The sequence below is a fragment of the Procambarus clarkii genome, chromosome 70 (assembly GCF_040958095.1).
Source record: "Procambarus clarkii isolate CNS0578487 chromosome 70, FALCON_Pclarkii_2.0, whole genome shotgun sequence".
NCBI lineage: Eukaryota > Metazoa > Arthropoda > Malacostraca > Decapoda > Cambaridae > Procambarus > Procambarus clarkii.
Genome location: NC_091219.1, coordinates 17564667 through 17588702, shown reverse-complemented (window position 1 = coordinate 17588702; position 24036 = coordinate 17564667). Strand labels below are relative to the sequence as shown.

At 37.3% G+C, this 24036-nt stretch overlaps 1 protein-coding gene across 1 annotated transcript in view; it reads left to right on the top strand.

The window, feature by feature from the left end:
- trx (histone lysine N-methyltransferase trithorax) overlaps positions 1-24036 on the top strand; it is an 87632-nt gene that overhangs the window by 12501 nt on the left and 51095 nt on the right. The window contains 8 exon segments of the mRNA XM_045770304.2: positions 9-189; positions 451-1358; positions 1360-3114; positions 6836-6973; positions 9096-9220; positions 11669-11939; positions 12762-12938; positions 14673-14915. Coding sequence (XP_045626260.2) covers positions 9-189; positions 451-1358; positions 1360-3114; positions 6836-6973; positions 9096-9220; positions 11669-11939; positions 12762-12938; positions 14673-14915 — 3798 coding nt within the window.

The following is a 24036-nucleotide window of genomic DNA, read 5'->3' as shown; positions in this document are numbered from 1 at the left end:
TTACACAGGGAGGGAAGGCTGAAAATGATGAATTGATGCCTGCTCCTGCCACCAGCACCTCTCCAGCACTCTCTGCATCTGTTATCTCACGCAACATCCTTCGGAAAGCACGCCTCAACCTGAACAAATCAACCCTTCAGAAAATCCGCGACCCAGCATCTCTCCAGAGACTCATTCCAATGTGTGATGGTGAGTTCTATAATTAAAAAAGTGCACTGTAATTTCAGAGCAATGTCAGTGTCTTAATTTAACCATAGTTCTTTGAATGATGAGTCGCGCAGGGGTATTGAACCAGTCTACATGTAAACTGGCCCTTTCTTGACTAGCATGTGGCTCTGTCAAGTATTGGGAAAACTGCGCTTACTGAACAATAATAAATATTTACTCAAGTATTTCTTTCATACATAGGTTGTGTAATTTAGTTCTAATTTATGGTATGTGTATTTTCAGGGAGTGTAGAGGGAAAGTGTGCCATCTGTGACTTAACAGGAGGAAATACGCGAATGTTTGGAATTGTATTTTGTGAAGTCTGCAGCAGTTTTCTTCATAGTGCTAGTGATGGTCCAAGAGAGATTTTTGATTGCCTGGGCAACAAAGGCAATTGCCAGTTCCAGGGCTTAGTGGAAGAAGATCGTTGTCCAGCTTGTTGGTTGTCCAGAATACTACTTTCATGTTCAATGCCTCACCTTCTTCATGATCGTCTTCGCAAACGTTTACCAACCATGTTGAAAGAACACATACCAACTAGTTTAGCACGGTGTATGAACGTTGGTGGACTACCAGCTATCCTGGAGAAGGATGCAGAACTAACAAGTCACACAAAACGATTACCTTTAGATCCAGGAGGGGGTGGGGCATTTGGATCTGTAATGGACCTGCCAGGTGGTTGGCGGCGAAAAACTGGACCAGAAGTAATTGTTATCAGTCCAAGCGGAGAAAAATTCAAGAGTGTGCAAAAACTGGAAGAGTTTCTAATAAAACAAGGCATTAGCACTGATGCTCGTGTGCTTTTTGGTAATAACAGTCCTGCAGTTGGTCGAAGCACTGAAGTAAAGTCTCGATCGTTGGTTCAGAGTAATAGCAGTGCAAGAGGGAAAGTGGTAATGACGACTCTACCAGGTGGATGGACACGTAGAATTAAGTGGCGATCAGCTGGTGATCGTTTTGATACTTATGTAAATAGCCCAGATGGAAGGACTTTTCGGTCAAGGAGAGAGCTAAGTGCATATTTTCAGCTTATTGGAAAAGTTGATGACATCCATAAGTATTTTCCTGTAGTAACTGGACATTCAGATGCTTCACTACCCAGTTCCAGTGATACCCCAGGATCATCCAGCACTGAACCTGTGTCAAGCTCAGGAGCCATGCTCAGAAATGAGTTCAGATGATAAATCTCCAGAAGCTTCAGAATGTGAAACAGATGTACCAAAATCCAAAAATAAAATGTCTGGTTCCAGCAATGAAAAAATGCTCAGATTTTCTCATGTTAAACAACTGAAGGGTAAAAATTATAAAGAACCAGGGCGACCTAGAAGCAAATCAGTGACTAAATTAAAGACTACAGACAACAGTGGAGAAGAACCTGCAGGTCAGGTGAGCTCAACTGATGTTTCAAATGAAGGTAACAGTTTGGAGCGAAAACATAAAAAAGCAAAAATGATCATGAGAACTAGATCTTTGTCTCTTGGCAGAATGAAACACAAAGGTGACACAAGTCTAACGGATACAACAGAGAGTGAATCGGAGCAAAGAAAGTCCGGAGTGAGTATGATGTTTCCTAAAACATTCTCAAGAAGCAGATCAAAGGGCAAGCCCAAGTCTATAGTTTGCTTATCTTTAGGTGAAAACAAGTCAACACCCTTTACAGATATCCCTGTTGAAAGCATGAAAGAATTAAGTGATACAGTTGCTCCCGTAGAAAGTACAGATACAGTGAAAACATCTCTGGAAAAAAAACCCACTGTATCCATAGAGGAGGATCCTCCGTCTACTACACCAATTATTGAAACAAGTGAGAAAAAACCTGATCATAAAATAGTTTTGAAAATACCCAAAAAAGCAATTCTGCCTGTAGGAAAAAGACACAAGCGTAGGCATAAAGTTGTTGAAAGTGACAAGTCACTTGTGACTGTTAATGACAAACAGGGTCCAGAGCTAAAAAGAATGCAAGAGGAAACGCTGCAAGAGACCAATCAACCGGTGCTTGCACAAATACACAGCACAAATAAATCATTAGATGATGCTCAGGGTAAACTGTTCAATCATGAACAAGTGGAGGATCCACTGGGTGATGAGTCCGAGGCATTAGGGGGGTGTGATGTGTCCATTGATTCCAAGGTGTCATCACCTAATGCTTCTGAGGAGGAGGTGGTGCCTGATGCTTTATTAGTACCTGAAATCAAATTCAAATCCAAAAAACTTTCCACATACCAGACATGCCATTTTGGAAAAGGATGGTCTAGAAAAATTCGGTGGAATGAAAAAGGAGAAGGAAAAGTGGCTCTCTTACACAGTCCAGATAGTCAAACATTTAGATCTCGAATAGAATTGCTTGCTTATTTCAAGAAGGCTGGCAGATCAAAAGTTGACCTTGATTTTTACTTTCCACCAGTTCTTAAGAGAGAACAGACTAGTTTGTCTTTAGAAACTAATAAAGTTGGTAAGTTCCCTACTACTGAGACATCAATAGCAGTGGTCACTTCAACCTCAGCTCATTCTTCAGAGATTAGTGAATTTTCAGACAGTGAAACGCTTGTTAAAACATCTGAAGATTCTTGTGTGTCTGGTGAGGAATCAAAGAGGCCAAAAGTAACCAGAGTGATAAAGTGTTATCGGAAAAGTGGAGCCCAGTCTGGACTGAAGAGCATTTCGGAGAATGTTACTGAAGAAATTATTACTTTTTCAAGTCCATCAGTCAAGCTCTCTAGTTCAATTCAACCCCTTTCTGAGGAGTCTAGAAAACACATGGTTCAGCCTGGCAAGAGTGGAAGGAAGGTTATTGTTGTGTCTACTCAAGAGGGAAAATCATCTCTGAAATCTGAACCTGAAGAAGAAGGAATCATCGGTGAAGCTGGTGGACCCAGAGTCAAGCATGTGTGTCGAAGTCAGGCTCAGGTGAGTGAGTGGGGAGGTATGTGTAAATGTTTATTCATAAATTCACTTTTTTTTTTACTTTTATTGAATTATTGGTGCATTATAGATGCATTGCTATTCTTATTATGAAAAATTAGTTAATTTTTCAAAGCAAGTGAAGGGACGACGACGTTTCATCGTCGTCCCTTCACTTTCGTCCCTTCACTCCCTAACACACTTAGTAGCAATCTAGTTCACACTGCTCCTCTGCTTCTAATGCTGCTGGTGTCTACTCTATTTCCTGTTCGTCTTGTCCTCTCCAATATTTTGGTGAAACTGGCCGTACACTTAATGAGAGTCTTAAAGAACAAAAGAAGTGTTAAGTCTGCAGACACAAACAATGCTCTCTTCTGTCATGTTAGGGATTCTAATCATCCTATTGATTGGTCTTCCTCCAAAATAATTTTTCCTGCCTCTACTCTACACAGACGCCGTCTTGTTGAATCGGCTCTAATACACAACATACCCAACATGAACTTGAGTTCTGGCTTTGTTGTTGTTGACTTTTCCCTTTCACAGTATATACTCAAATGCTCTAAACTTTGTAACAAACGTGACCTAACATAAGCTTACCCTTCCATTTATCTTTCTTTTTCTTTTTCATGTTTTCTCTTATGATCCCTGGCTTATTGCTATTACTATCCCCTTCTTATTCCTATTACTATTCCCTTCTTATTGGGTTGGTATAAATAGGAGCTGCCTCATATGGGCCAATAGGCCTTCTGCAGTTACCTTTGTTATGTTCTTCCTATTATTATTTCCTTTATTACACCTTACCTTGCATACCTTTTGCCGTGCTTTTTCTTACTCTAAGATTCTCTTCTCACCTCTCTCTTGCATATTTATTGCCTCGACTCCTTTCCTCATCACAATCGACTTGAGAATGGTCCAGGACGAACTGAAATGTCGTCGTCCCTTCACTTTCTAGTGTGGTGTTTGGTCAAAATATTTCTGCCGCATTATTGTGACTCCTCGTCTGCATTTTTCTAGCTTATATTATTGTTGAGTTTATTTAAAAGGAATTTTTATATGAATTGAAATCATTTAGTAGCTGGAATATTTTGTGCTATAAAATATGGGACAAATGATGCATTTTAGACATTCCATTATTATACAGGAAGACATAATTACCATAAACTAGTAATTACTTTGTTTTATGGATAAAGTTAAGATGGCTAAGTGCAAACAGTTTTGTACTTCTTATTATAAAGACCTTGCTTAATAAATATGCTAACCATTTAGGAACTGAGGGAGCATCTTTTACTAAAAATCTTGCATCTTTGGGACTAATGTACGGTGGTTATGCATAAAATTTCAATCTATAAAAGGAATATTTGTCAATGAGTCATACTAAAAAAAAAATCAATGACCATTGGTTTAACCTCTATAGTTCTAAAAATTTGTAAAACCCTTCCACCTTAAAACCCTAATTGGCCCTTCCAATTAGTGAAGACTTGGAAGTTTGAACTTTGGCAAGCTGGTGTAGCCCAGTCATGTAACTAATTACACTTTATGAATTACGGTATAGAATTTGCAAAGGTCAGGTTAACTGATGAAGATGAATTAGTAATTTGTGTTTATTAAAGAAGAACCTGATTGTTTATTAATTAACGGCAGAAACACTGAAGGTTACAAGGATCTTGAGATTATCTTGAGGATTTCGGGGCTTAGTGTCCCCGCAGCCCGGTCCTCGACTGGGCCTCCTTTTTGTTACACAGCCCCCAGGAAGCAGCCCATAGCAGCTGTCTAACTCCAAGGTACCTATTTACTGCTAGGTAACGGGGGCATCAGGGTGAAGGAAACATTTTGCCCATTTGTATCCGCCTCCACCGGGGATCGAACCCGGAACCTCAGGACTATGAATCCGAAGCGCTGTCCACTCAGCTGTCAGGCGCCCTGTCAGGACTGTAATGACACAGTAACTATTTACTAGGGAACATGTTATTAAAAGAACTTTAACAAAAGACCAATTAGTCTGCAGGGTTCTTAAAGAATATAAAAATAAGCCCAGTGAGCCCTTACCTTGCATATTTGATAAAGTTGAACAGAGTACTGGAACCACGGAGGGTTGCAAATGTTGTCAATTTTTTAGTAGGGAGATAAATCATTTGTTGAATTATTGGCCAATTGGCCTAACTTTTACTGTTAGAAAATTGCTTAAATTTATAATTACAGAAGCCATTCATTTGCACCTTGAAAATTATAGAATAATAATGGATTCATAACATGGTTTTGCTAAGAGTTAGTCATGTTTGATAAATTAGCTTTTATTTCAGGCATATATGAGGCAGATGATAGTGGAAAGGATTGTAGCAATGTGCACTTTGACTTTATCAATGCCTCTGGTAATGTACCTCAAATGATTGAAAAGAAAAGGTTGAGGAGCATGGTATTGGGATACTAATGGCTATGGTTACAGTATTTCAAAGAAAAGAAAGTTAGCATGAATAGACTGAAATTGGATTGGAAAACTGTTGCAGGTGGAGTGCTTCAGGGGTCTGTCCAGTTACCTCTTTTATTTTGCAATATGTATAATTGATTTAGATATAGGATTGACCAGAATCAATAGCAAGTTTCTAGACAATGTATTCAGAAGTAAAAATTGCTACAAGAAGATTTAAAGTGGCTTTTAAATTAAGAGATTGGCAGAAGCAGCTTATAGCTAATAGATACAAGATTCTGAGCTTAGGTGTTAATGAGTAACTGGATATAAGGTTAATTTTGTTGACATTGCTAAACCTGAATGTTAAAAATTTCTGAGTCATGATTAGTAAGGATCTTGAGCCAAAGAAGTAAATCTATAATGGTTCTAAATAAAACAAATATGATACTGAGACTCATATTTAGAAGCATTAGTAATAAGACATTTAATGTTATTCTTCAAGTTTACCTTGTCCTTATTTGACTAATTTAGATTATGCAATTCACTTTTAGTCACTATTTTAGAAGGAATATAAATAAATCCACTTAATACAGAGGAAAATTGCTGCATTAATCCAGGGATCCAGGGAATCAAAAGCCTCATATAGAGAGACATTAAGAAAGTGTTACATTCTCTAAGAAGGCACATAATAAGGGGGACATGACTAGTATACAAATGGATGCAAGAGTATAACAAGGTGGATATTACAGCCCGTCCTCCTGTTTAGACAGTGCGTACTTGTAGTAACGATGTGGACCGTCGTACATATATTGACGAATTGGACAATTAGAAAGTCGAATTTGGTACAAACTGGAAAAGGTTTCATCTTTGTTGCTAATAAAACCGAACCATCCTAGGCTTAATACACTCTGAGGCCTAGTATAGTACGTATGTGTGCTATACTGGGCTCGGGAATATTTTTTATTTTTATTTTTTCTCGGCTATATAGAGTGAATAGTACCAAATTTTATCTAATTGTCCATTCTGGCAATACAGTATATATATATATGATGAGCCATACAGTTATGAAAAGTACTGTCTAACCTGGAGGATGGGTTGGGATATTAATAGTGCTAAATATGTCAACACAAAAATAGAACCCGAGATAATGGATACAAATTGGGTAAATTTAGATTCGGAAAAAACAATAATGAAATTTTTCTGTATTTCTTCAAAGTCACAATGTAGCTGAAGTAAGAGAGCCACTTCTCACCCCCAAGCCCAGCTCTCATTCTTGATTACTGAATCCAAAATCCTAATGGCAATCCTTTATAATTACAGGTTTTAGGAATTCCCCGTGCTGTTTTTCCATCTCCAAGGAAGGAAGAGGAACGGTTAATAAACCCTGTCATTGTTCCTGTCATGAAAGGAAAGCAGAAACGTAAAATTGTTACAGTGACCACGACAGCCAGTGGCAAGGTATTTTGTTACATATTCCTGTTGTCTTCCATTGTCTTTTTCTGATTCTCTAAACAATCTCTAAACATGATTTAATTTTTGAATAGTGAAATTGATGTTCTTGCTCAATCATTTTTTTGTGCTACTAATAATAGCACTTATCTTTTTTTAAAAACCAAACTATTGTTTGTTACATTTCTACCCATCTGGAGTCCACTAAATCTAAGTAGTGTACTACATTAGGCACTAATGAATCCTGAGTACCTTTCATAGGGCAGAACTAGAATCCAACACACTCAATAGAGGCAAAGGGAAGTGAGGATATTCGATGAACCACATTACCAAAGGGATTAGTTACAGCTTGGTGTACTTGGGTTTAGAGGACCCCAGGTGGGTAACGTGGGAAGATACCAGTGTTATCCACCAGGAAAAGATGTTTCGTCATATTTAATGGTGGATTTTGAATGCTGTTTTCTCAAGCATTTAATATAATTCAGTTCTGTGCTCACAAAGTATTTGATTTTTGCTTAATGATCTCTATTTGTTTCTTTAATTTGAGGAGTTAATGTGTGACAGAATATACTTTATTTTTACAATTAGTCTTTCAATAGAAAATGTTTTTTCGCTGAAACCTAATTGTACCATGTGCGCCGAGCAGAGACAAAAGTTTTTATTGAGTGGAACTGGAAAATTAATTTTGGCTTGTTAACTTCACATTGTCAGCAGCAGCATACATTGATCTGCTGTTACTTGGTATGAGGTTGTGGTTAACAAGTATATCAGCATTGCAGTTATTGCATCAGCTTGGCAATCAAGTGGCTTTAGGTTTGATTCGGATGACAGTACCACTTTCAGAGTGGAGAATCACTGCATCGTGTACTAAATATTATCTCTCTTCTGATTTGGTTGCACATTGTGAATCAGTTGGGTTTACATGTCAAGACACTGGGAATGTACAAGTACATCAGTTGTAATTTTCAGTCTGTATCTTCCAGACTGAAGAGAAGATAGTTATCCTCAAGATCACCTTCTAGTCTGTATGTTCTATATCAGTTAGTCTGTGACAAGTATCTTCAGTCTATGAATGAATCAACTGTCAGACTTCTCAGTCTTGCTGTACAAAATACTTCCTGCTCCTGTATAGTAAAGGAAATGCAAGGTTGTTAGTTCATAGAGTGCAAGACCTTGTAATATTGCCCTTTACTTCAGAAAATAAATAATTCTGTACTTCATAACTGAATACTAGTTTTCTGACGTTTTTAGCATTTTTGTTAATTATATTTTAGGAGTTTTTGTAATAATTTATGAATTTTGATTTGAGTAACAACAGATTCTTAAGATTATTTTCCTCAAGAACTGTTGTGTGGTAAATTACATCGCTTTCTTGGCCATGTTCAGCATTATGAATTACTTACACTATTCAGTATCATATACAGTATATTACATTAGTCTTTACCATAAATGCATTAGATATTGAAAGACATGTTGATGACAAGGTATCAATATAGTTTTGTTAAATAATTTTTGCAGGTTATCACTTCACTTTATTGTGAAATAAACACTGGTGCATAGTCAATTGGGTTCATTCAAGACTCTTAACGAGGGTTCTGGATTTGCTCTTGTAACAATGTTGGATCTCTCAACATATTCTTTGAAAATACAATAGCATTATCTGGTAATACAATATATCCATTCATTCCCCAATTTTCATTAGCATTTTCTTGAGGGTGTGTATCCCAAAGGATTAATTTTCATATGTTTAGGCAATGAACTAATGTCTGAGTGGAGAAAGTCGGTCAGTTCTTAAAAATTCAAGAGATTTGATAAAATCCCACTCACGTATTTTGTGAAATTTATGTAAAGATTTACACCAAGTCTTTTGCACTCTCCTGAGTGCTTCATCAAGGTCTGAGTATGTGGTAAGATGAGACTTGCATCTCAACGACTAATGAATGATTAGTCGTTGAATATATAAGTGTGGATTTTTATTCTATATTATGTCTGAGAAGACATTGCTATTACTTGAATAGAGAGTATTATCCCTTGAACATTATTTGTGATGCCAAGGATTTAGTGTTCTGGTTGCCTCTTTTTTTTTATATATATATAATGAAAGCAAAATGTTGACAAATAATTATTTTAGGTACTGCGGAAGACTCAGTGGTGCAATAAATGTCCAGGGTGTACTACTCCTAATTGCCTTAAGTGTTCCAACTGTTTGGACATGAAGAAATATGGGGGCCCTGGTACTAAGAAAAAACCCTGCATGTAAGTATTTTACAGGCTTGCATTTTAATTTATCTTGCAGTAGCTTCCATATACTGTACAGTTATTTCAAAATATATTTTCCATATTGGAAAGTAAATAATAATTACAGTGCAATGTTGATTCGTTGGAATGAGGAATTATTTGCAATTGGAGATACCTTCTGGAGGTATGTGTGAGACTAGTTTTTTTGTAGACAAGAAAAATACATTACTCCAGCTGTTTCTTCTAATGTTAGTTCCATCTATGAAAATCATTAAAAATGTGATTGGAGTTGTATTAAGAGTGTTACCATTCATGCACCTAATATCCATGCTCTATGGGCTAATTTCACTGAGCAAAATCTTAGTTTCGACAATCTAAATGAAGGCAGCTACCGAGAGAACCCGTCTGTTACGTGATCTCGTCACATCTAGTATATTTACCAAACCCCAACCTCGAAACATAATTTTCAAAGACAGAGGGGGGCCCATAATTTAGTGGAATAAAACCAGGGAATCTTGAAATGAAAATGAACTGTAGAATTTGGTTTTAAATGTGCTCAGTGGCCTTTCCAAGGCCCCTCAGCTAATTCTTCTAATATTGCATCCATCTATGAAAATCATTAGCAATTTTATTAGTCATATTAAGAATGTTATCATTCATCCACTAATATTTCCTACACTCTGTGGGCTGACTCCACTGATTAAATTTTAATTTTAACCTATCATATGAAGAACAGATACCAGGAGAACCTGTCGGTAAAAAAGATTTCATCACATCCAGCATACAGTATTTCCCATGCCTCGGCCTTGAATCCTCATTTTCAAAGGAAGACGGCCCATATTTTAGTGAATGAAAACTGTTGCAGCTGGAAATGAAAATGAACCAGAGAATTTGGTTTCAAATATCCTCAATAACTTTCCCAAGGTTTCAGGTGTCACTTACAATGTTGCATCAAACTACAAAAATCATTTAACGGGGCGATTGAAGCCATGTAAAAAAAAAAGTTCCATTTGTTCACAGTATTTCTCATGCTTTGTGCTAATTGCTCTGAGCAAAATTTTAATTTCAATCTCACATGATGGCCAGCTTTCCCACCAGTCTATGAACTCTAGCCCAATATCATAAGTAAGTCCACACATCCGTGGCTTCATGGAATTTTTACTCTTCCAATTGGGGTGAGTAAATCTGGACTGGAAAGTGTTGCAACTGGAGATTCGCCGAAATAATGTTAGTTGAATCAATGTTTCACTGTAATTGACTGGAAAAAATCTTCATACATTCATTTTCAATACACTAAAACAAAAGGTATAGTATAGTGCTAGTAGTGTAATGTTATACAACTAGTGTTAGTAGTATAGTGCTAGTTAGTATAGTACAAGAACAAAGGGGGGGGAGGCATTGTTCTTGTTCCTCTGGTGTCCATTTTTGCCACAACAGGTATCTGGACTGTCAGGTTCAGTCACTTTTTAGCAGGTTGGTTTGTATACTTGTTGGTTCAAGTTTCTGCTCCGATATCTCGTCTGGGGTTCTTGATGCGGGGTATCTCCATTTGTATGGTGCGCAAGTGGCTGACTTATTGGCATCCTACTTGCATCCTCCTTCATCGAGGGAGGGGGTTTGTTGGGGCTCTTTGTCTTTTTGTCCCTTAATTTTTTTTAACATCATGTGGGTCTAGTGGTTTTGTCCTTTTTATCTTTGTTGTGGACCTCAGTGACTGTTCCCCCCCCCCCCTCCCTCCTGCCTACCAGGTGCATCAGTCTAACTTAGGCTCCAGGCTGAGGATTGTTGACAGGATTAGCCGGCAGCTCCTAGTGGTTCTGCTACCTGGCAGTTGATGACTGTAATTATGAGTGTGTTCAGTGTAAAGTTGTTTACTGCTTCATTTTTCTTTTTCTGTGAATCTTGCTGTTATCTGTCTTGCTTCACTTAACTTCTGTGTTTCTTCAGTGAGGGTGATCCTAAGGATCCCCTGCTCCCTTTGCCTCTCTGAGGGTGCCAGGTTTAGGTCTCGGATCCCCAACAAGCAATTAAGGACTCCAGAGGGTTGATGCAAGTCATTTGTGTGGAGTGAGCTCAGTGTGGCTAGTTACAGGGAACTACTGAAGCCCATCTAGAAGGAGTTTTTTTCATTATGTTCAATGCTGACTTTTTATATTGTAAGATGTCTAACATGGGGATCAAGGCTTTAAATTTCTTTTTCTTTTTGAATGGCTGTCATCTACATTCATCATTTGATATGCCCTACTTATTTTTCTCATGCTCTTTAACAACATACCTCTACTTCATACTAGTACTTTTTTACCTCTCTTTTATTGGATTAATTTGCAAGATTTAGTTTGAAGTGTGTCTTCATTATTAGAGATGGCATATTCAGATCATTTTTTTTTTTTATATAGACACACATTTACACAGTTGTAAAATAGTTTTGTTCTGTGGGCATTACTATTTACAAATTTTTCTCTGTAGCATGAGAAAGTGCCACAATCCAAGGCTGTCGGCAAAATCAGCCATTAGTCAGGAGAGTACTTCAAAAGTGCCACTTCAGATCCCCTCGGCAGCACTGTCATCTCCAACCATGGTCAAAGAGGCACGCAAGGGTCCTGTCATAAATATAAAAGTGCTAGAGGAAAAAACTGAAGTACCTGTTGTGACAAGTGACAGTGTGTCAAAATTATTGCAGCAGGAGAAAGGCGTGTTTGTTCCAAGGCAAATGACACGTACTCTGCCTGACCAAAAGGTATGTTACATTTTACTAAGAATAATAATTAATTTTAAAATTTTAGGTTTAGAAGGCAAATGTTAAAAATTTGTTTGAGAGTTATTGAAAGAGTTCCCTTTGGGATTTTTGGGTAGATGTAACAGCAGTGCAGTGGAAGAAATGGAAAGAAAAATAGTGACTAATGTTTATTTAATATTATTTCAATGTGAACCATAATTTGTAAACACCATCGACAGCAGGTGATTCAATACTGTACAGTACATTTGAAAGTTTATTCTTGTTTTTTGGTTAGCAAAAGTATTTAGAGGCTTAAGCCATACATTTTAGTATTGAAATGTACAGAATTTAATTGTCTAAAGGTAAAGTTTATCCCATTAAAATTAAACAATATAGTATTGGGGGCTATGAGGTGCATCATTACTGCAAATACAGTAATGGTTAGAGAAGCTATTTGAAAATACTTTAGATTAGATGGTGCACTAATGTTATCAGAACATGAAGCTAAATGTAGTGGAAGACACATTAACTGTTGTTAATGTGCGAGTTCAAAGAGGTGAGAATTTTTGTTTATGGATATTCATAACATTTGAATAGTGAGGGAGAGTTGTCTTAGGGATGAATGCTACCTCTCCTCAGTGGGCTGCTATCAAAACACATCAACAACATTGTTATAAGTAAAATATATTGGTTTCAAATAAATAGGATATGCATGTTGCAGCTTTAATAATAACTGATGATCGTTATTGTATTTGGATTTAAATAAAATATTTTCATTATTTTGTTACAATTTCACATTTACACGTTAAACTGCTACTCTACATTATCTTTTTCTGTTTTCAGGACCGAGGGGACATTGCAGCGGGTAAAAAATTTGTTCCCGGCGCACTGGTTAACATTGACTACTGGCAGGGTTATGATGCAGACGAGATGATGCTCACCGGCTACCCTGTGACAACAGCAGCCCCTCTACACCCTCAAGTTCTATGTTTCCGCTGTGGCTCTGTTGGAAAAGAGCAGGTAAATCCCTTTACTAGTAAGGGGATGGGAGGTGTCACTCAGAACTTTAGTGTTCATTAGTACTAGATAAAATTTGCATAGAAGTTTTAGAAGTTGAAATATATATGTTAATTTTCCATTGTTGCACCATGATACTTTGCACACATCTGTGGGTGTACAAATCCACTTTATACAGAATAATTGTGGTGGAAATACATCTTCTTGAGGTTATCTTGAGATGATTTCGGTGCTTTAGTGTCCTTGCGGCCTGGTCCTCGATCAGGCCTCCACCCCCAGCAAGCTGCCCGTGACAGCTGACTAACTCCCAGGTACCTATTTACTGCTAGGTAACAGGAGCATCAGGGTGAAAGAAACTCTGCCCATCGTTTCTCGCCGGCGCCCGGGATTGAACCCGGGACCACAGGATCACGCATCCAGTGTGCTGTCCGTTCAGCCACCTGGCTCCCTAATGGTGCCAGTGGCTGAGCGGACATGATGATGTTCATATAAGTGTTTCTCTGCTTACATATCAGTGACTATGGGAGAGTGACTATTCTTCACAATGTGTGGTTTTCATGCTGGTGTTGCATACTCAATGAATGGTCTCACATAGGCAGTATGTATGCACATGAAAGCCTCTTTGTTTTCATTTTTAAATGATGTTTTTGTTTGCTAACTTCTCGTATGCTGCTGCTGATTTCCTGCTCGCATAAGCTTCAGGTATTTGTGCTGGGATTATGTTTACTCCCAGGTCTGTTTCTCTTATTGTTTTGTGTAATTGCCTTCTTGAGGTGTAGTTAAATATGGGTCTCCTCTCTCCCTTAATTTTCATAACTACACTTATTTGGATTTAATTCCAGCAGCTATTTATCTCGCCACTCCAGAAGTCTGTCAAGGTCTTCTCACAGCAGCCTACAGTTCTCTTCAGCTTTTGCTCTCCTCATTAACTTTGAATTATCTACAAACATTGACATGATTGAGCTCACTCCCTCTATGAGTTTGTTCACATATATTAAAAAACTATGGTTCTAGGCCAGAGCCCTGTGGAATACCATTTTCCACCCCTCTGGAGTCTAATATATCTTCCCTGACTAGGATTCTTTGTTTTCTGTCCATCAAGTACTCCCATACACAGTACAGTGCCTTTCCTGTTATCCCCATGTGTCTCTGTCATGTGTGTTATTCTTTGTGAGGAACTGTATCATGAGCTTTTTTGACAGCCTGCGAAGATTCAGTCTACCCATTCTGGTTTCTCGTCATATTTTGGTGACCATGTAATAGAATTTAATAAAATGTCAACTCTGAAGTGCTGTTATGGATATACTGTCTAAACTCAGTTATCCGGGATATATGGGAAAGACTCTGAATAAGCAGAATTTTTACTGGGGGAAGTCCAGTAAAACATGTTGACAATTTTTTTTGTATCATAACCAACATAATTTGAATTTCCACCCACACACACACACAATTTAATTAAAAATATATTTTAAAGCGAACTTCAGCTAATCTTGTTGTAGATTGTCTTCTTGTTTGATAGTGTATGTCTTGAAATGTGTAGTTCTTGAAAATTTACTTAACCTAATCTCCAGTTATCCAGATTTCTGTGCACGTGCGTGCATATCTCTGATGTAGTAATTGTAACATTTATATAGATATTTATATAGATATTTTTTTAAATAACATAATTCATCTAGAATAAAGATTTACTTTTAGAGTTTCTATAAGCATTGTTTTACTTTTTGTATTATTATTTAGCTGCTGTACTGTGCATGGTGCTGTGAGGGCATCCATCCTTATTGCTTGGAGGATGGTGAAGGTCCTGAGTCCGAGACAGAAGAAATGTTTTGGATATGCCGACGGTGTGCTGTGTGTCAAGTTTGTGGTGCCCCCGGAGCAGACACTCTCCTCAGGTGTTCAGATTGTCGTAACTACTACCACTTGGAGTGCCTTGGACCATCAGCACACAACACTTGCCAACCTACACCAGACCGTCCATGGGTGAGTGTTTTTATTTTATTTTTATTTTGTAAGCATGTTTAGAGTTGATAAGCTTATTTGAGATAAGATTTTATTTGCATATATTTTTAGGTGGTGCCTCTATTTTCCTGATGCATGTTGAGGAAAACAAAAGAAATAATGTGGTGTAGCAAATTTGGCACTCTTAGGAATAATGTGCTTACCTTGGAAGTAGTTTTGTGTGGTTGTATTTGGGGCATTTATAATGTAGACCAGATTTAGATATGTCCTATTATAACAGGAATTAAAAAGGATGTATATACAGTTCTTTTTGGACGGATGAATTAATCTTGTGTTTTCCATTGTCTTTACAAGACTTGAACAAATACTTAAAGATCATGTGCGGAGCACTCAAGATGTAACATCTAAACCATTCAGAGACTCAGTTAAATCATGTACTGTATTGGCATAAATAATTGTGGTTACTGTTAGGAATGGAGATCATCTATATTTAATTTGTTGCTTCTCCATTTACCCAGTCTTTTAAGTTGAAAAGTTTTGTGCTGTTGATAGTAATACTGTCATGTCCTTTGGCCTTATTTATTTTCTCTACAACTACCCCTCTGTCCTATGTGATTGCCCAAAGGTGCCATAAACAGTGCTTAAAAGGGGTGGTCGAGGCCTCACACCATACAACACACTAGCCCATCTGAGCAGAGTATATTAGTCCTTTGTAGTGTAACTGAAGTTCTTGGTGCATTAATAGTCATCTACAGCTCTTATGCTTAAATGGGTATTTCACATAGGACGGTGTGTGTTGGTGTCTTGCCCCAGGTTCATTTATATATATTGTTTGTATTGTATTAGGAAGTGGTGAAAGCATAATATTAATTGTAAGGAAATTCTTCAAATACTGGGTGGCATAGGGTGGCACCTTGGAAATCACATGGGATGTGGGGGACAGCTGTGTCTTGTTTACTCATGGCAGCTCAGTTAAAGCTTTGAACACTTGTTTTCCAATTTTTTTCATATTGAGATATTGAATGGTGGGTGAATGGAGTGGAGGTTCTGTTTTTTCACTGAATTAGCTGAGCATTAATGCCATGGGACATTACTGATTGTGACACAAGGCTGAAATTCCCCATTATCCCTGTGTTTTCCAGGAGGCTGAGTCGTGGGCACTGCTTGGCGGGTCTTGGCCTCGTCAGTCAGCGATATATGATGTCAGTGAATGTGACCTGGAGAGTATAAAAGAAGATGTTGTGATGCATACCGAACTTGATGCCTTGAAAGATGCAGAGGAAGATGTCAATGAAGATGACTTAGTGCCTGATATCTTCTTCTTGCCTGTTAATGATTATGAAGATGTTCATAAGATAAGAGAAATAGGAAATTCTAATGGGTCAGATCCAGACTGTATTGCAGATTTTGAAGACCTTGATGATACAATATGTTTAGAGGATAGCATAATTGAAGTTTTCAGAGACACAGATTTATACAAATCTGAACCAAGTTTGACAGCAAATCCCATGGGAAATGAAGTTGTGTCAATGAGAGAGGATGAATACTTATATCTAAGATACAAGAAGGAATATGAGTACCCATCTAATAAGATCGAAATATCCTATTTTCGCCTTTTGCAAACAATTCATAATGAGCTTTTTGTTACGCATGGTTATCCCAGTTGGCGAGAGTTGTTGAACCAGGGGTTAGTGGAAGAAAGACCTTGTGGCTCAGGGTCTGAAACAGAAACAGCATCCGAAGATGAATCAGATTCTGATGGAAGTGATCTTGATTGGGACGATATTTTTGAGGTAAGGAGATATGAAGCCAGCCAAGAAATGAAAGAAAGGGACGATCTGCGACGGGAACGAGAAAGAAAGCAACGGGAGATAGAGAAGGAGAAGGCACGACTTGAGCGCCTCAAAGAGTTGGAGGAAGCGGCTAAGAGTAAGGAATTGGCTAAGAATAAGGAGTTGGCTCAAATATTAGCTAATGAGAATAGTATTATTCCAAAAATAAAAGCAGTGGGTTCAATTGAAACCATTTCTGATGAAGGTTTTGTGTCAAAAAATAAATCTTTGTTGAAAAAGAAAAGGAAACGTGGCAGACCACCTGGTTCTGTAAATAAGCCAAAGTGTGGAGATGAAGATTTTGTGATATTGGATGATTTGCCCAAGATATGTGACAATGTTAATACAGTTGAAAATGATGACCCAGCACAAAAGAGGAAATGTAAACAACCTAGAAGTTGGGAAGAATTTGATAAACTATTTGAAGTTCTTTCATATTCATATGGTGGTGGTAGTAAGTATGTTGGAGAAACTAGTACACGTAATGGGAAAGTTAAAAGTTTAAAACGGAAAATAATATTTTCTGACAATGGAGTTGTGCATGGGAAATGTAGTAAATTAAACATTAAATCAAAGAAACAAAAAATTAAAGCCAAACTGAATAGAGATGTTAATACCATAAATCTAAAGAAAAAGAATCAACAGGTTAAAATAGTGGGCAATAAAAACAAAGCTAAAAGGATAGCAGATATCAGGAATAAATATATATCAATGAAAGGTAAAGCAAAATTAAAGTCTTCCAAATTTGAGTCCAAGCAAAGTTTTAAGGTTAGCAGTGTAAAAGGTAAGAAAATAGAAGGCTTTCATGTGAATACTTCATGTAAAAAAGTGGATGGAAATGCAGCAGCCAGCAAGAAAGCCAGTGATGTGTCTACCAAAGCGTGTAATAATAAGAAAGTTATCTTTTCATTAAGAAAAAACAGAGAGGCAAATAGGTTTCGCCAAACGGAGTCGTCTATACCCAAATCTGCTGCTAAAATTAAAAAGGAGTCTTCTGAGGTGAGAAAGACCAAACCACGTTCAGGGCGACCAAGTAATGCTGATGAAGACTGGATGGGTTGCATCTTGATTGACAGCCCTGTTGTGAAGAACAATTCAGCATGGGAAAGTTACAGTGTGTCAGACATGCCACATGATGAAGCTGCTGTAACAAGTGACGATGGAACTGCTACAGGCATGGAGCAGATTTCTGATAAGACGATCAGGACTACTGACAGTTGCACAGACAACTTTATGAAAAAGAAAACAAATGGGACCTCTTTTGATAATACGGATGACAATAGTACAAGTAAAGGAGTATCCAGCATAAATAGTTGTATAGGTGAAAATAAGTTAGTGTTTGAAAGACCTGTTCAAACATCACCATCTGGAACTGCAATTTTTTCTTTAGAAATAAAGGCTGAGGCTCTTCAGGATATTGAAGGTGAAGTTAAATGTAGACCTGAAGAAGAAAATAGTGATAAGGAGAACTTGCCAAATGTAAACTCCTCAGCAAAACCTAAAGAAAATGGTATTGTTTCACAAAGGAAGATTGCTAACAATGGTGAAGAAGCAGGAACATCCTCAGCTAGTGCAGATAGTGATTTGACTAGAATTTCTACTTCAGAGAACAAAAGTAAGAAGCGACAAGTAGAGGATTCTGATGACAAAACATGTGAGCTTCCAGAGAAGAGGACCAGAAGATCGCATGGGCGAGCTTCAGAGTTAGCCAGTCAAAGAAAGGCTATGATGGATTTTTGATAATAACTGTAGTGATGATGCATGTGGTCTTGTTTAATCATCATGAATAATTATGACATTCACTTGTCACTCTCTATAAGGTTGATATTCCTAAAGTTGGTCAGGTGTATTAAAGAATTTGAAGTTTTGTTGTATGTGGTTTGACTTTGGTCAAGGAACCACTTTATTAAACAAATATTGAGAATTAATATACTGTACACATTTTAAAAATGTGTAAATTAATTTTATTTACAAGCTGAATATCCAATGTGAAACATGTGAATGTGCCAATGTTTAGTTATTATTTAGACAGATCAGGCTGTCTCAGTGATCTTTGATTTTATGGGCTAGATGGGGAAAATTCCTTGCTTATTTTCATTAGTATACATATTTAATTATGAAATTACACTTCAATTTGTGAGCACAAGAAATCTTGACATTGTTATTGCTGAATAAAGTCAGCCTTTTTACGATGCTTAATAAGTACACATCATTAGTTATGTTGAGAGTAAAGGAGGTTTTGGAAGTTAGCACACTTGATCTCATGTTGGTACTAATAACAGTGAGGAACTTTGGACTCAGCCTTGTTACTGAATACTAGTCTTTCATATGCCAATTTTGAAGAGGGTGGTGAGGTAGGCTGGAGGCTGGGAAGTGGGGGTTACTTATCAGGTGAATACACTACTACAAGTGATAATAAGTGGAGTTTTTAAATAATTGTAATAGATCTTAATGAATATTACTTTCCTACAGTTCAATTATTAAATGACTTGTCTATAATCAATATAGGAAGGGTTGTCGTAAAATGAAGGATAATTGTTAAACTGAAAATCAGATTGTTATGTAGTTCAGGCAAGAAAATAATATTGGGGGTAGGAACCTGGACTGGCTGTACATTTTGTAAAAAAAAAAAAAAAAAAATAGCTGTATGGAGTATTTATAGGTGTGTGAGAAGTGTGCTTGCTAATATTGCATACATGTATATTTAGAAACAAGTGAAACGGGGTTAAGCTTTAATGGAGAGTATAAGATGGTGTAGCGGATAGATGTATAGCCAAATCACTTTTTTGTTTTTGTTTTAATGAATGCAAGTTTATTATGAAATAATTTATATATGCTGGTTGGGGGAAGGGATTTCCTTTAGCCTTGAGTATGTAACAATGGGTCACATAAGTATTGAATATTATACATCTTCTATTCAGGTTATTAATGGTGTGTGTGTTGAAGATAATGGCAAATGTTTAGAGGGTAATCTGTTTAAAAGTCTGCTTATACAAGAAATTGGATTAGTTTAACAATGCATTTCTCAAAGGATTTAGGAGGAAGAGCACTGTAATTTATATTGCTGATAGCACAGTTAGGCATCATAAAAGATTCTGGAGAAACAAAACAAATGGATGTCCTTTAAATTAATGTCACTTAACAGTATAGGTTTTCTAAACCAAGTCATTGCAGTTGGTAAAATTTGATAAATATTTTCTGATTTTATCAGGTAAAAATATTGGCTTGGGGAGGGGCCCTGTATTATGCCTGTTCAGTGCTGTTATGTCTTCAAAGATTTAGATTTGCTCAAAGGTGCTATTTGGGAGGAAGTACATTAATTCCATAGGAAGGGGGGGGGGGGAGTGCTTTCAACTGCTGCATAACCCCACTGGGCTTTAATGCTTGGGCCCTGGCTAAAATTTCATTACGCATCCATCCATTATGAGGGCCTAGCTTAGAGGCACAACCCGTGGTAAGGGCAAGAAAATAATGTATTTAAGGTAAGTGTAAACTTTGGATACATATTATGCTCATTAACTTTTCTCTTGTAACTGATATTAACAAATCTCTGTAGCTAGTAAACTTTTAGAAATATTGCATTATGTTTTAATAATCAATTCTGCCATGCCTAGTGGGGATGTCGGCAAAAATAAAATTCTTTAGCGGCCAGTGTTTTGTGTATCTGAAGTGGTGATAATCCTCTGTAGCTTTTAATCCCACAATATTTCATGGAATTTTATTTGTAAAATGTGTACAGTTTTTGAAGTGAGATTGTGTATGTAATCTAATCATTACAGCATATCCTATAGTACACACAATTGCATACAATGTTATACTTAATTGATGTAAGCAGTTCATTTGAGTTCATTACTTCAAAATTAAAACAAAGGTTTTTGCAATACTCGTCATTTATTTTAATGTCACTCACTGGCATAGTCATTTAAATATGCAATACCTGGATGTAAGTGCTGTAAATATTGACAGTATTGTGGAGAAACATAGGTAGGCTAGCTGGTTGGCTGTGTGATATTTCCAAAGTGTACAGTTGTATGTTTATTAACAAAGATAGTAATTATTTTCTTTAAATGTGGGAATTACTATTTTACTTGACGTCTGCCATTAGTTTGTAGGTAAATGCGTGATATTAATACATACAGGAAGAAGGGTAGATGATTGCCTTTTACTGTTGATTGCCGGTTTTTTTTTTTTTTCTGGCCACTTCCACATTTGACGGCAGCACAACTTGTCAGACATTCGCCATATTCTCAATTTAACTTTTGCACAGGCTCAGTTTAACTCGTTTTTCCAAAACTTGATTTTTATTTTTCAAATTTTCTAAATGCTGTGTTTGCTATTTTATGCACCACAAGATCTTGTTTTTGCACATACAGTATATGAATACTGTACTTAGTTATTTATTTTTTATCTAATTTCAAGTACAGTATGGGGCTTTTGCTTTACCTGTGTGGCAACAGAGTCAGAATACAAGATTCCTTTTCAAAGTATTTGAAGCATTGCTATTGGATCCTCAGAACTTGGACGTCTAAAGGTGGTCAGTGGCTCAAGTGTTTTGGGGAAGATTGTGCATGTCTGTCCCCCTGCTTGCTGTCGTAGGATAAGGCTTACAGTGTTGACAGGGCGAGGGAACAGTTGTAAGGTCTTCTAGGATACCTGTTGTTCTTGAGGCCAGCCAAGAACAATATGCTGGTATTTTCAGTATAGAATATATTAAGTTTTTGTAATTTATTTATATCCTTCTTTTAAATCATTTTTTCTGCTTCCCTTCTAATACTCCTGCATTTATGCATCATAGACAGCCTTAATCTTTTCCTCATCACTAATCTATTAAGCATTGCACACAGCTTTGCCTGTAGGAAAGCCAGCTTTATCATTATTTGGTAACTCATAATATGAAGTATTTAGCCTGATTTTTTTGAGTCGCATAAAATTTAGATGGTGAGTAGTTGGTACATTTGCAAAAGACAATATTTACAGAAGATTATATTTGCATTGGATTATTTTTACAATATTACTATTTTAAGGTGTTAAATGCCTACCAAATGATAGCACAGTAATGATAGCTGTTGGATTAGTTTGCTCATAATCACACATGACAATGATGCATCCATTCAGCAACTGTTTCTACAGATTGTTGATATCTATTTTATTTATTAATTTTTTTAAGTGAGGATGGGCAAATTATGGGTTTGTGGTATGTAATGAAAGGGGCAGTGTTTGTCCTGTAATGTGAAATCAAATGAATTGTGAAGTTGAGAAAAAAAATTGGGTTTTGGGAAATATGCTCTTCAGCTATTGTAATGACAGAGTTTTGAATCTATTTTGCTAAAAATTTGTAAATACGTATATTGTATATAAATATGTATATGTATATAGATATATGATGTGTATTATTTGTATATAATTTTTTTTTTAATCTACTGGTGAGTAGTTTGAATATATTGTATCATTATATCGCTATTATCTCTAAATCCATCTCATTAGCACATTTTATAGATCTGAAGATTTTGTCATTATCTTCATACTGCAATAAAAGAGAAGTGATGCTGTCATTTCCTTTCACCTGTATCAATTAGGTATCGATGGTAGGCATACCTTGTGATTTTCTTTTTCTATGTGTAGGCTTCTGTCCAGTATTTTAAAAGTGCCTCATCACATGAACTTGAAGTTGAAATGCTCAAGTTTGAGCCAAACATTTTGGGTGCCAATGAAATAGAACAGTGTAGCTCCATAGCCACTAGTTTTTATTTCATACAATATCCAGTGAAAGCTACTTTTTACTGATTTGGAGCAAACAACAGTGATGTCTAATTATTGAACTGATATTTCTTGCATTCATTATTGAGCAGTACAACCTATTTTTTGGGAGGAGCCCCTTGGTTGCTCCCTGAAGCGCTCTCACTGAGATGGGTCACATGAGTCACCGGAGTCCTGTTTAGCCTAATGGGACCAGGTACAGAATCTAGTCCTCTCACAGAGATGTAAGGGGCAGGTGATTATCACCATCCTTACTGGGAATGCATCTTGAAAGTCAGTAAAGCTTTATATATAATTGTAAGGTTCATAGAAATTTGAAGCATTGAAACAGCTAAACGACTGCAAATGATTCATTCAGAATAATTGGTTCACTTGAAACTGGCTCAAACCCATTAGTACCGATGACTGCGATGAAGCCGGCTGGAAGACCTGGCCAATAGACAACTCTTAAGGTCAGTCTTCTCACTGATGCCGACTTGCTTAGTAGTGCTCCTTGGGTCATCGAATCACAGTGGATCCCATGTCTTCTCAGCTAAGTGCCTACCATCCTTCAGACCTTGTCCTGCTGGGGTGATTTTCTTGTTGCTTTCTACTTTTCCTGGGAAATTCCCGGTGGTTCTCGAGGTTTTCTCACTGGGATTGCTCCATTCTAATGGGTCACATCAATTGCAGAAGTTTGATTGGTCTACTGGGGACCAGAGCCAGGACCTTGACTTATCCTCGCAGAGAGACAGTGCCTGAGTGGCAATTTACCACCCCCACCAGGAAAAGCCAAAAAAAAAAAAAAAAAAAAAGTCAGCAAAGCTTCATGAACATGTGTGAATCACAGAGAACCAAGACTTGAAATTGCCAAACAACTCGACAGATGATTCACACAAAAAAATGTTCACTGAAAACTTAGCTTAAACCCATTAGTTTTGAAAGGAGTCACTAGGCAAGTCAGCCCTAGGCCCCAGTTCTGTTGATGTTATGGTGGTTACTACTGTCTACTACATTGCTCCAGGTCCATCAGCTCACATCACAACTTCTCTTGAATAGTATATTGCATTTTGATGTATAAATCTCTTAAGGCCAAAAACTGTTGTACTTAAAATCATAAGAGGCTTACAAAATTGAAGTGGTCCCATTTTCTATTCGTGGGTCCTTGATTTAAGTTAAGTTCGGGCAATTTAATACATCAGTTTAGCGACATTGTGAATGTTGAGAGGATGGGGTGTACACTAAGCCCTCTACTTTGAGCTAGTGCTGGCCATCCTTGGACTTTGTCCTGCAGAAGGCCATTTGCTTGTGTTTTGTTAGTTATTTTGGTATTGGTTTCATGCGTGTGAGTTTTCTATCTGGCTTTGTTGTGTGGGCTTTGCTTATGTTGCGCTTTGAGCTACATGAGCTCAGGGTTTCTTTCCGTGGGTGACCACTAGCATTAACCTTGCACTGACAGAGTTCCTTGTCTGGTGTGTTTGGGAGTTCACCCCTGTGAGGCCAGTCCCACCAGGGTGGAGAGCCTCACCTTGGGCTGTTCTTGAACCCCCCCCCCCCCCCTCTGTTTGCACCTG